Consider the following 14,091-nt stretch of genomic DNA (forward strand, 5'->3'; position numbering starts at 1 on the left):
ACCGACTGAGAGTTTAAGCTCAATGATGTGTTTGTTTGTTTTTCTACCTCCCTTTGGAGATATTCTGTTCCCTTTTTCTTTTGTGTTGACTTCTTAACAGGCTGCTTCCAGTAATGAAAAAATATTGGACTGGGATGGAATGTGATCCACTCAGCACATTTGGCAGCTGCTGCTGTCATTCATTTGAACCCAGTCTTTGTCAGTAAGTAAAATCTAGCAATGTGCTTGGATGGATGGATGACTTAGTATCGAATTGGACCCTACTGTTGTAGGTACGGGTGCACTTGACACAACTTTCTATATTTACAGGAATTAACCTTTGTGACCTATAACTTTAGAACAAAAACAGTGACACTCTTTTCACTGTGTGTACAGACACCATTTTGTGATGGACACTCTTGTTTATCTTCAGAGATTTGCAGGTAAGGAATCCCTTTCCCTCAAGTATGTGATATCTTTATGAAACTACAAAATATCAAAAAACAAACATCCTGTTTGTCATTAATAACAACACGTTTTAGCTTTTGGTTTTATAAAATATCATTATAGAACACAATGTTTTCCCGAACTTGTTTATTTCCCTTATGGGTGACTTATCTCGTTAGCTTTAGTTGAGTCATGTATTTTTTCCTCTCATATTTCATGCCATGAAGATGTGGCTTCTGTTAAATCACTTCATTGAGTTATTCTAGCTCTGTGTTGCCCAAACACATTATCTATTCAATGAGAGACAACTAATACCCTTGTCAGTGCAAGGTTTGTTATGACTCCTTTTGTAAACTGTGGGGTCCCATATGGATGTAGGAGCCATTTTGGAGAGCTACCACCATGCAGCTCTTAGGGCTGCCCTTCTACCTACCTCTACTAACTGCCACCACATAGAACAGTCTTGCCCTGAGGGAAACAGGAAATAAGAAGATAAGCACCTTCAAAACAAAAACAGTTGCCTTTTTTGTTTGATTGATGCTTACTGTTTTTTTATAATTTTATGTAAACTGCTTTGTGAGGTGGACCGGAAAAGTGCTTTAAGGGAAGAGAACAGCAGGGAGGGGCAACAGGAACCTCAGCAGTATGAAGAAAAATTATGGTTTTAGCTACATTGGTAAAATTAGGTGGGAAATGATTTCGCCTCAAAAATTGCAATGAGGGAAGCTGAAGAGAATGCATTCAAAGTGAGCATTTCATTCACCTCCATTTGAATCTGGGTAGCAGGAGGACAGTTGAGAGTAACAGAAAAACTGGGGGGGGGGGCCTTACCTAAAACAGACTGAATTGCATTGGACAGAAGGGAACATGTTCCAAAGGGATACACAGCAGACAATGGTCCATAAAAGGACAAAAAAGTTATGTTAAAAGGGCAACAGTTTAAAGTTTGAATAAATGCGGGAAATGTGGAAAAATTATGTGAGTGAAAGTGTATTGAGAGCAGTGTGTCTATTAAAGAAAAGGAGCAGCTAGTAATTTAGAAAGTTAGAAGAATAAACTCAGTGAAAGAACACATTCTGCAGTTCCATAGTTCTGTGTATTGAAAGTATGTTCACATATTTCCTTCACAAAGGCCCTCCCACATTTCCAATAACATTTGAGTGCCATATGTATACTCATACATAAGTATACCCTCCGCATACTCATGTTTATACCAGGTCCAGTAAACATTATGCATCCATTTCTTCTTAACAGTGAATAGATGCCTTAGTTGAGCCTAGACATGTAGGCCCCATTTTCACATTCAAGAGGAGGTTGCTTAAGCCCAAGGCTCACTCATATGCTCTGCAATTTATGCAGCCTAACATGTTGAGGCACTGTGTGAACCAGCCCCAAATCCATCTCAGTATGCATTAAATATAAAGAATTGGAAGACGTAACTTGGATGAGTGATGTTATCACTGGCTTCACTCAATTGCTCTTAATGCCTCTTTTCCAAACTTCAAATAGTCCGGCTTTCCCCCTTCATGTATAATCACTGCTTTCCAACCAAGTTGAAACTTCCACCCCCAGCCCCCGTTTTAAGTATGCCTGGTTTTCTGCATGTTAGAAAGTAAATTATGCTCTTGCTTGCCTTGACCAAATATTACTATACCTGATACTCTTGGTTCTTCATAGAATATACCTATGCCCAAATGCCATGATCCCTGTTTATTTTCATTAGGAAATGAGATAAGTATGATGATTTTGTATTTGTCATTTAATTTTAGGTCTCCTACAGAATAATGCATTAATAATGAGAACACATTACTTTATGCCAGGCTTCCTCAACCTCAGCCCTCCAGATGTTTTGAGACTACAGTTCCCATCATCCCTGACCACTGGTCCTGCTTGCTAGGGATTATGGGAGTTGTAGGCCAAAAACACCTGGAGAGCCGAGGTTGAGGAAGCCTGCTCTAGTTCCTTAAAAATAAACTGCTGAAACCAGACAGTGACCATTCTTGAACTGTTATAAGCAGCCAGTCAGAGTCCACTTCCCTGTTATATCTCATATTGGCAGTGCTTCCAGTCTCTTCATGTTGTTATCCTCTCCCCCTCTCTAAAAGCATGTTGGTGCCAAGAGAAGAATAACTACAGTAGAGTATTGCTTTTCAGACTGCTTTTATCAAAGAGAGAAACCTTTCTTTGTGTGTTAACTTTAAATGTACAGTATTTGAATTTTAAATATAGAAGGGTAGGCCTAAGTAAGGCCAGAAGAGGGAGCTCTGAGGTAAAAAAAAAGGGAAGTAGAGCTATACAATAAGCAAGGAAATTCTCATCTTGTCTCTGAGCATTAGCCTGACATACATGCATATATGTAAGCAATATATTGTTGTTGTTTTCAGGACCTAATGCAGCTTTCATTACCAAAAGCAGGGTGCCCTCAAGCATCCCCCTTGTGTTTACCAATGCCCCCCTCCTGTTTTTTTTTTTTTTTAAATAAGGTGGGGTTTGAAGGTTTCTTCTGATTCTTTGATGGGGAGGAGAGTTACACACACAAACCTACCATTCAGCGTTATTGTGAGGTGGGAAATGGATAACAATGTTCACTACCCTGTTTTTTACAATTGGGGATGTGCAGATATACTTTTAGAATTTGATTATAAAATGAGCACAGTGTCTACAATTCTATTTAAAACAGAGCAAAGCCTTTGCCGCTACCCCCCCCCCCCCCCCGCTGCTGCACTCAAGCATTTTCAACTTGTTCATTTCATACAGCTGTAGAGCTAATACACGCCATGGAAAGGAAATGACAAAAGATTCAAAATTTAATTGTACTGTAAAGACTTAGGTTAACTTAAGTTATTTCTCATTTTCCACCTTTATGTCCTTGTTTGACAAAACAAAAAACAAACAAAAAACAACCACAGCTATGATTCATTAAGCTGGTGAATAATCAGAATAACCCTCCAACACTGTTGACAATATCTTTTCTATTAAGTAGGGTAGCCAACCAGAAAGAAAAAAACGAAAAGCGGGGGGTGGGGGGTGGAATCCGCATTTGATCTCTGGGCAAGGTGCCAGAATTATTTGTGTAGATGCTGCAAATATTGGCAGATCGCTTCCAAAAAATAGAAGAAAAGTTGCAGAGGGATCTTTACATTATTAGTGTGCATGCTTCACCTACACGCATACTAAGCTAGATGAACAGCAAGCTGTTTTACATGCCAGCTCATGCAAGACTGCAGCAGGGGACATGTGTGGTTCTTCTGTGGTCACACTTCATAGGCTATATTGTACTGAGAGAGGTTGGGAATCGGAAGCAGGTGACAGAGAAACACAGTAGCATGGAAGTGGCAATTGCTCTGACACCCACTTTTCTGGATATGCTCAGACAAGCTAAGCCTACCATAACTGCCAACACCAGAATTAACAGACAGCTTTTGCTACTCCTTCTACCTCCTTGTACAGTGCTCTGAAATTTGCCAGACTCTGCCTCTAAACTTGCCCTAAACTCTGGCTCCTGGCCACACCCATGTACCAGAAAGTTTTAAATCAAAACTTGGTAACCAATTTTTAATATTTCTTGTAAACCACTAACAGGTTTTATAACAATCAAGCAGTGCATAAATTATAAAGGGGAAGGAAAAACCCTACCACTGAGGGTCAAAGTAGAAGTGATGCTAAATGTATCTTTACACTTCAGATGCCTGATTTTTTAATAATTCAAATATCAGCTCAGATATTTTTTTCGGGGGGGGGGGGTCTCATCATCATCGTTATCATAGCAAGGAGGAAGACTTTTTCCTCCCCTGCAGTGATCCGGATGAAAATCACTTCATTTTTCATGGGAGGACCCTTTCTCCCCCCATTAGCCTAATGGAAGATTCCCTTCTGGTGCAAATAGTAGCTTCAGAGGAACCAATTTTATTTCATCAGGAGTACAGCAGGGAAGGAAAGTGTTAACTTGCCCCCCCCCCGCCACCTGCTGTGATTATGATACTGGGTGTTTTCTTTATTTTAAAAAAGCTGGTTGCCTTGATTTCACAATTAGACCAAGTTGTTTAGTGCTTTTTTGTAAACATATTGTATTTGCAATAATGCGTTATACTGTAGATATAAAGATCTTGCTGCTTTTTTAATATTAGTCTATTGTTTACCAGTATTCCAAACATCACTCACTGTTTCTTTAAACCCTGCCCCCATTCCTACCCTATCTATACGTTAAAAAAACACATCAAATTGTGCTATGTACACATTAGAATGTTGCAGTGCACATCTCTGACTTTAAAAAAAAGTATAACATCAATCAGTACAAAAGACCCAAAAATACTGAGTGGTTCAATCATTCCTCTTAAGGTCATTCAACATGAAGAATAGCTACTTCTCTGTTTCCATTATGAATGACTGATATCTTTGCGGTGCATGTTAGTGAGGTATCATGCTGTATCTATTTGCACAACCCCCCACCCATTAAACTGGGAACATATTTAAAACTCTGTCCCACCACAATTACTGTGGAAGAGGCTCAGCATCAGTCAATAAAGGCACTTCTTTTCTATACAGATACAATAATGGTTCAGTTCAAAACTCTATCCCTTCTGGTGCAAACCAGGATAATTCAGCTGTTATGAATGGAGTGTTATGCTAAATTCGCGTTGTATATATAGAAAACAAAAGGTGCCATTCTGTGATCTCACTTACTTGGGTGTAAGCCCTGTTGAACTTGGGGGCTTTCTGCTAAGTAAACATATATAGGATGGCACAAATGTATTCAAGTTTGAAGAAGATGAAAGGCAAAGTATACCAAAAAAAATGTTCACAAGAATACAAAGGACTTCTGTACTGTTTGCATATCCTAGTGCTTCCTGTTTGGGTATCTTCTTGAAAAATTGACTTGCAATTCAGTAATTTTTGTGATGGCTTTGAAATATTATTATTATTATTATTATTATTATTATTATTATTATTATTAGTGGTGAGGCATGGAGAGTGCTCCAAAGAATTCAAAGTGCCTGGTCTATTAATGAATGACACAGACTTTTAAACAATAGATGCTTGTTCCCCAGCTACTGCAAATGCTTAGAAAGAACTATATTGCCTTGTATACTCAATAGCTTGGTAACAAAAGACTGTTTTTCTTTTACTTATTTTCCCTTCGAATGGATTTGATGGTTCACTTGAACTTTAAAAAATTGCATAAAGGTTTACCAGTTACTGCAGAACTCTTCTGTCAGGGTTAATATCTGTGTCTATGTGACAGAGACATGCAGAGGCTCGTGCATGGTTGTAATCCTTGATACATCTTCTGTTTAAAGAAGCCAAAGCTATGAAGAATTTTGAATATTTAATCTTTGAAAATTTAATTTTACATAGAATTTTTCAAAAGTTGCTTTTAACATTCACACTGGTGTTTCAAGCTGTTAAGGGAATTTTTTCTCTTGCAATTATGGTGAGCGAATGCACTCTTATCTCTTTAGAAGAGAGGAAGGGCTTGGCATCTCTCCCTTTTCTAGACAGTAAAACCTCAATTATCTGACCTTAATGCAAGGAAATGCTAATCACACATGGTTGCTCTGGCATTAGGTTACGGTAAGTTGGAAACACATTTTAAATTTGGTTACCTGACTTCCAAAGAATAGGGACTCTTTATTTTATTTCCCACTGGAAATATTTTAAAGAAAGCTAAAGCTAAATAAAATCATACCGATCTGCAGCATTAGCACAGAACAGGAATGAAGAAGTGACTTGTGACATTTGTGAGATAACTTCCATGCCAGGATAGAAAACTAGCACCTAGAACTTTTATCTGAAGCTGAGTGGCATTGCCATTAAGTTCTGGTAAAACCAAGGAGCCTTTGTCTGATCTAAATGTTTACCATTACAGTGCCAAATGCCAAAGTCTTCAGCTTAAAGCAGAAATGCAGGGAAGGCCATAGACAAGTAAAGCATCATTGGTTTCGAAACAAATGCTTGGTGCCTATGGAGAAGTATGGCTCAAGTGGTAGATCTCTGGATAATTTGAGGTACATCTTGTTCCTAGCTGGTCAATAGTAACACAAATTAAGCATTAAATGGGGTGGGGACCCAATGGGGAGGGTAGTAGTAAACCATGGATCTCTTTTGTGGAAGGACTCTAAGGTCAGTTCAGTTCTGGTCCTACGCTGAGCTCAGAGTCTTTTGTACCAGGCTCAGGTTGATGGATCTTGATTTAAAGGTGGGGATACAAGTGGAGTAGATCCTTCGAGCCTGAATTGTGCCCACAACTGGCTTAAGGGATTGCCTAAGTGGGGGTGGCTGTCTAGTCAGCAAATGGAGCTTTCCATATACCTGCTACATGTAGATAAATGCAAAGCCAGGAAGACTTCTAGGACCAAAATGGCTAGATTTTGTGTAGACCTTTTAGTCTTAAGCATGTGCTTGTTTCACCTAAAGGCTGGTTAGGGACCTGGAGACGAATACCATCGAAAATGTTCCTTCTTTCCCTCATTGGTAGTGCATGCCCCAGAACTAGGAGCTTACATAATGTATCTTAGTGCCTATAAACATGTGAAGCTGGGTTTGATGCTTTAGAAATGCATATGTATAATCTTCCCCCAGACAGCATTCTGTTACTACTGCTATTCAAATGACGAATGGAAAAAAAAGACTGGACACACTGACTGACATTGTATTGGGACTGGAGTAACAAGATCTGTTATACAAACAATACAAACAGAAGTAGTGCCAGCACAGAGCTGCTCCACTGGAATGATGGTGCCAAACTGGCATTATTTTTTAACATACACTGCACTCTCGACCAGGACCCATTGTTTGGCAATGGCTGTATTCCTGCAACCTTGCACATGACATTATAAACATCAACTGATCTGATTGGCGCGGCTCTGAAGTTAGACTTGAAATCTGAAACAAAATGACAATGAGGCATTTTAGATCAGTAGCGTACTTTGCAATGCTGCAAGCTAAATTAATATCACCTGAAATTTAACGTTTGCCTCGCTTTTGCATGAGGTCAGAAAGCCTTTAGCAACACAAACAAAAGTTAGCAAGCATGGTCCACATTTAAATGTTCACTTCTCCCCATAGTACTCTCATGAAGGCTTACTATACCAGTTAGTCAGCCTCAATGTGAAGTTGCTTTCAGTCACTACTGCACAGTTATTAGTGCATGTCGTGAATCGGCCCTCTGGTCCAATATCAGAGGATCTGAGAGAACATGGAAGAACCTCCTAACCTAATGACTGGATCTTGCTGACTGTGAGCAGGTGTGGGTATTTCCAAAAGTATTGTTTAAGCAACATTTTATTGTTGGTTTGGTATCTTGTATTCTGCGTTTGGCATTGTCTGCTACCCACTGTTCTTTTGCCTTTAATCACATCCCTGGATCTTGACTTCAGGTTATGCCGCTGTTTACTTTTCCCACTAGCAGAAGGATCCAATTTGGATGAATTTCACAGTAACAACTCTGCTGCAGTCCTTGCCATCCTGGATCAGTTTGGGACGGAATCCAGCTAAGGCTTATTTCTGCAAAGTAATTTTGACTGTATGTTCCATTTCTCCATATATGGCCGTCGTGCCACATTAGCTCTGTTCGGATTCTTGATAACCTTAACATTTGCTTTTGAGATATTTGCTCCATTATGTTTTACTTCCTTTTCCCACCATAGTATGTCCAGGTATGGGGAACAGTTACAGCTCAGTTGTTAAGCATCTATTTTGCAGTTTCAATTCCGAGCATCACCAGGCTGGCCCTGGGAAGGCCTACTGCCAAAGATCCTGAAGAACTGCTGCCAGCCAGTATAGATAATAATATGATTAAGATCCCTTCTCTTCACCATGATTTAGGTAAAACAAATGACAATCAAGAGAATATAGTGGGTCCTAAAGTATATCTCTCAGGTGTCAAAGGCCTAGGTAAAGAGTTGCATTTTCAGCTTACAACAAGGTAAGGTTAAGGTAGGTAAAGAGTCCCTGGATGGTTCAGTCCAGTCCAAAGTGACTGGGGTTGCGGTGCTCATCTTGCTTTCAAGCCAACGGAGCCGGCGTTTGTCCATAGGCAGCTTTCTGGGTCATGTGGCCAGCATGACTAAACCGCTTCTGGCACAATGGGAACCAGGGAGGAAGCCAGAGTGCACGGAAATGCTGTTTAACTTCCCACCGCAGTGGTACCTATTTATCTACTTGCACTGGCATGGTTTCAAACTGCTAGGTTGGCAGGAACTACCAATCTTAACACCTCAGAGAGGGTCTGTTGACCTAGATGGACCAATGGTCTGAATCAATATAAGGCATTATGTTCCTATGTAAGACGCTGAGATAACATAGCAAGAATATATATAAATGCACGCCCACATGATTTTTACCATTTTGTGTTTGGGTCCTACTTGATAATAAAGAACCAATTCAGTCCTCCCAATTATAATTATAGGATGTGGTTTTTCACAATGGTTAAATCAAAGACAGTTGAATATGTTGCTGGTGATATAGCCCTTTTTTATACCAGTTGAGGAAATAATGAACCTTATCCACCCCATTCTGTGAGGGGGAGATGACTTTGGATGTATTTTGGACTGAATATGCTTAACAGACAAAGAACAGACCGTGAGACTTCATCTTAGCCTTGAATAATTTTGAATTGCTCTGGTTCCAGGAAATCAAAAAGTACTGCTTGGAATACTTTTGTTGAGTTCAGTAGAAAGAACTTATTTCTCCAACAAAAGCTGGTTTTCAATGCTTTCACAAATAAAGATACTCCTCTGATAACAGACAAGTAACATGAATAGTTTAAGGATGGGATCAAGGTGAAATGTTTGAAAAATTGCTCCTGGTTTACTGTGAGTGGAGAGAGATAATTTCTTTGTAAGGTTTGAATGATGGATTATTTTTCCTTTAACACAATAAAAAGTACACAGAGCCTTGACTGTAGGCAGAGGGGTCCAAAATTTGCAACTCCAAGAGCAAAAACAGTTCACGACAAGCCAGACTTTTGATAAACACAGGGGGGCACAGCTAAATGTTTCCTTCTGCCAATATTACTCAAGAACATCCAATGTAGCTGATGAAATCTCAGACTACTGGCAACCTCTCAACCCAGCACAATTATCATAGCTTTCAAAAGCTTTCAATTTTCAAAAAGAAAATTGCCTTTAACTATAATATATATCCTTGAGTGGCGGCTTACACAGACCTACCGTACTTAACAGGTTTACTTTAAACTGCAATGTCTGTGTATTGTATTATTAAACAAAATAAATATTTCCCTATTCTGCAGGGTGGGGAAAGGAAATAATTTTACAGCATTGAGAAACTGAGCCTTTAGTGTCATCAGCCCAGTCTTGTGGAAGACCCTGCCAATAGAGATTCAGCAGGCACCTTCTGTGCCAACTTTTAAACCTTTCTATTCCACCAGGCCTTTGCAAGTAATAAAGAGTACACCCCTCACAATGGTATACTGATGCTTGTTTTTAATTCTTTTGGTTTTTAACTTGCTTTTAACTTTTTAGGATTTCATATTGTTGGAAACCACTGTGGTTTATTTTTTTTATAAATATTTTTATAAAAAATACTGTGTATGTTGCTCTGGCTCGTGACAGATTTAGGATTAGGATTTAAATAAAATTCCATATTATGCAAGATTTACACTGTGCTCTTTAAACAGAAAGACATTTTATTAGTTGTGCTCCCTTATGTAGTTCATAATGGCTAGGACAATATATTTTAACAAAGTCGCTGGAAATATGCTGGTAAGGCAAGTTATATGCTATTTTCCCAAGCAGTTTAAAACAAGGCATAGAAGTTGGAAGTAGAGTAACTCTTGTTTCTGCTTCATTTGCACAGCATGAGGAACCTTAGGCCCTCTAGACATTGCTAAACTGCAACTCCCATTGTCTTCGGCCATTGACCATGCTTGCTGAGGTTGATGGGAGTTGGAGTCCAATAACATCTGGAGGGCCACAGGTTCTCCACACTTGTTGTAGCAGAAAGACTGAATCTGCACAATTAACTACTGTCCACATACACTCAACAGAGAGCACCAAAAACTGCATCTGTTGCAAGCAAGGAAGGAATAGGGTGATTATCTACTTCTCCAGTTGACCTACCTGGCCCATATGCAAGGAAGAATCCTCTCATATCCACCAGTTCATTATCATAGCCATGCCATCCATTCTGCCAGGCATCTCTTTTTCCAGTTCCATTCTCCCAGAATGGAAGCTTTTCTTTGCTCTGTAGGGGAAAGAAATTCTGTTTAACATGAGTGTGTTACACGTCTCAGGCTTCAGTGCTGAACATAGTTATTGAGAAGAAGTTCCACTGTGAAACTAATTAAACTTCCTTCCAAGTAAAGGTGATCATCCAGATGAATGGATTTAAAGAATGGAATCATTAAATTAAGTAATTGTATTTAATTGTTTTGAAAAAAGTCATACAGCACTACAAATACAGAGCTGAAGCACAATCCTGTGCATGCCCACTCAGAAATAAGTCCCATGTTCAGTGAGACATGCCCTAGATAAGTGTGCATACTGTATAGGATTGCCATGCTAGTTTTAATTTAGCACTGCAATTTAGTCCTCCATAGACATAGGGTTGGTAAAATAAAAAATATGAAGGGCATCCTAGATGAGAGCCCTGTGTAAATGGGTTTAACTGGTCATTTAGTTGATATAGATTAAATACCATTACACAATATTATATTAACACAAACAGGTCAGTAGTGTTTTATGAAGTGACTGCCCTCATCTTTTCAAAGAGCAGGAAGAAAGCTCAGACATCCTTCCAAGCTACATCCATGATTGCGAAAACAATTCAGGATGACTCGTCTATCAAGGAGATATTTGTGAGTAAGCATCAAGGAAATTTAAGAAAAGGCCTTGGTATCTCTTCCAGCTACCCCATGAACCCCCATACTATAGAGTTCTGTTCTGTATTCTGCATCTTTTAAACCACAATTAAGCCTTTGTTTCTCTCCCACCAAACAAAACACTACTGTACCAGTAAGCCAAGAACAAACTTTGATTATAACTTATGGGTTGTTGTTTTTTTGAGAGAGAGATACAACCTATGAGTCCAAGTTTGGACATAATGCTAAGCCAAATACTGGAGCAGAAATGGGAAAGAGAAAAGTGGCCCAATTTTAGCCCTGTGCACCAGCACACGGCACATTCACCTTTAAACAATAAACTGTGGTTTATCACTTCAGCCACAACAGCTGCAGCAAGCAATGGTTTTGAGAAGAGCTGGCTTTGATCCTTCTTTTACAGGAATGTATGCTTCACTAACACAGTCCCCATTTTCCATTGTCATTCTGATAACTCTGGCCCTGTTTTTTGACTTCCACCTTAGCTGAACTACTGTGGTGACATATTAGTTTAATAAGAAAAACTATAATACATTTGAATGTATTATCCCATACATTCAATATGTTTGATTTTATGTACTGAAAGTTGCTGTGCTTTTGGACTTCATTCTCAACAGGCACTGATAGGCATTTTCTTCATACGTGGACCTGAGCAGAGGGCACTTTTGATTTATTAGTTTTGATACGCTGCTAGATGAGCCAACAGCAACGTCTAGCAAATTTTGAAAGGTTTAACAAGTTATGTCATGCTGGCATAAGACTATTTTACAAATTATGTAAGACTTGGCAGGCCATAGGTTAATGCTAGCAAACGTGGTAGACGTTGTGCAGACCACTGACAGCCTGGAAATGAAATAAACAGAGCAGCGGTGTAAAGGGGCTCTGGAGTTAGAAGGGGGAGCCAATTTTCCCCCCTTTGTTCACTCTGAGTGCTGTCAGTAAAAATAGATAGAGAAAAGGAAACAGATTTAATTTGTCAGCTAGAATTGTTCAATTATCTAGTACATCTGCTGACTATTAAATACAGAGAAATGTATGGATACTCAAGGGGCTCCTGAGTTTTTAAAGGTTTTTATTTTTTTAATGACTACAGTGCTGACAGGCAAGGATTCTCATCATAAATAGAAGCAGATAAAAATCAAAAGGGATTCCAGCATCAGTTTATTGTGTTACTAGCTCAAATTCACTGAAGCTATAAATTGGAAGGGCATCATTCTTTGGATCGAGCAATTGCTCACTCTTGTTGGCATCACTCATACAGGAAGGGGAATTTGAATACCCCCATCACTGGAAGCAGTGGCAGATTTTATGCTGCAACTGTGTGTAGCAGAAATCATGCATTTCTCCACTGTATAAGCCTAAAATCCAACACAAGTGATAATGTGTCATGCCAGTGACATTCAAGTTTTGCATATTTGTCACTGGCAGGACCCAAACCCAAGGTAACTGTACCTATATTTTGTTGGGAAGTAATAAAAAGTAACAAATCATAAATCAGTTCTGACAGCTCTCCAGATGTGTGTAAGGCCATTGTTTTCATGGCAGCCCCTACTACTTTTTGGAAGGAATATGGCATGGTGAGCAAGAAAGGAGACACCTACCAAATCAGCTATGTTTCCGCGTTGGAGTCCTCTAACAGGACAATCATAATAAGAACCACAGCAACCAAGTTTAAAATAGTCTTGAGTTGGAAATTCAGCTTTATTTATTTTAGAAGACTTCTAGGCCTGACTGCTCTCCTGGTGTCAACCAGCTTCTAATGAACTCTGCTTTGGGCAGTTGGCCAAAAGAGACAGTAATGGGTGATACAGACAAACTGGAACAAGATAGCTGGCTGAGGTGCTCTACCAACTTCCCCCTACAGCTGGTGTGCCTGGACCATGTAAACTATGTTTTATTTTAATCTTTTGTAATTTTTAAATGTGTTTGTGTGTGTGTGTGTGTGTGTGTGTGTGTATCCAAAATGGCGGATGATATGCTGACAATCTGTTAAAGTAGGCACACGCATCATCACACACTTTTACTAAAAAGATTTAAAATTTTACTTTCATTTTGCACACTATTGTTTCTCTTGTGAGCTGCAAAACTGCATTCAACTATACCATGTTTCCCACATCTGGAAGACTGTCAGCCCCTCTGTCATGGGCCAGGAGTCAGCTTTGCCTGCTGAACAGCAGCCTGAAGGTGGAGAGTCTCCACCTGCAGCTGATCAGCCTTCAACGACACAGAAGAGGAGGCACTGATGAGAACCAGCTGGTGTCAGCTTTCTTAAGCAGAGCTTCCAGCAGCAGTCAGGTGCTGGTAACAACACTTGCAGTTCATGGCCCAACCTTGCTGCTTCCTGCTTGTCTTGACCCCCGATCATCAGATTCCCTGATCCCTGGACTATCTGATCACATGGATTGCTGTTTGCCTGACCCCAGGACTGGACCTGACTTTGGATGCTGACTCTCCTTCCAGGCAAGTACACCTCAGAGTCTCTTCTGGTTGGTTGGCCTCCCACTCCACTGAGCTCTGCACATAGTTGCTCAGCAGCAAGACTAGACACCCTCTCCCCACACCAAGAATTATGTGCTACCCACAGTTTGAGGGTTACCCAAGAAATCAAAGTGAATTTAACCACTGGGCTATAATTTAGGACCAGATGTAGAATTGAAGATTTTCTCAAGCCAGGAAAATCATTACACCTGTAGGTGTTCTATATGGTAGGAAGCTTAAAAATGAGATCTGATTGTATGCAAAATGGTGCAGATGACTAACATGACAAAGACATTTCTGACATCTGTGTTCTGCTTATGCCTTTCCAAAATGATGTGAGATGGAGCAGT

At 39.7% G+C, this 14,091-nt stretch overlaps 1 protein-coding gene and 1 long non-coding RNA gene across 3 annotated transcripts in view; one reads left to right on the forward strand and one right to left on the reverse strand.

Moving 5' to 3' along the window:
* LOC309378358 lies at nt 1-13,800 on the forward strand. 2 transcript variants are annotated; one of them, XR_014172030.1, is made up of 3 exons: nt 1-422; nt 11,161-11,242; nt 13,687-13,800. It is a non-coding gene; the product is annotated as an uncharacterized lncRNA (long non-coding RNA). The 2 variants fall into 2 exon arrangements; XR_014172031.1 differs by lacking the exon at nt 13,687-13,800 and having other exon boundaries at nt 1-202; nt 310-422; nt 11,161-12,193.
* Nucleotides 7,060-14,091, reverse strand: part of ENPP6 (ectonucleotide pyrophosphatase/phosphodiesterase 6) — a 27,486-nt gene continuing 20,454 nt past the window's right edge. The window contains exons 7-8 of the mRNA XM_081926366.1: nt 10,506-10,629; nt 7,060-7,308 (exon numbers count right to left, since the gene is read on the reverse strand). Of these exons, the coding sequence (XP_081782492.1) occupies nt 7,103-7,308; nt 10,506-10,629 (330 nt within the window). The 3' untranslated portion in view covers nt 7,060-7,102. The remainder of the gene's footprint in view (nt 7,309-10,505; nt 10,630-14,091) is intronic.

This window comes from Podarcis melisellensis (genome assembly GCF_964234715.1).
Source record: "Podarcis melisellensis genome assembly, chromosome: 9".
Classification (NCBI taxonomy): Eukaryota; Metazoa; Chordata; class Lepidosauria; order Squamata; family Lacertidae; genus Podarcis; species Podarcis melisellensis.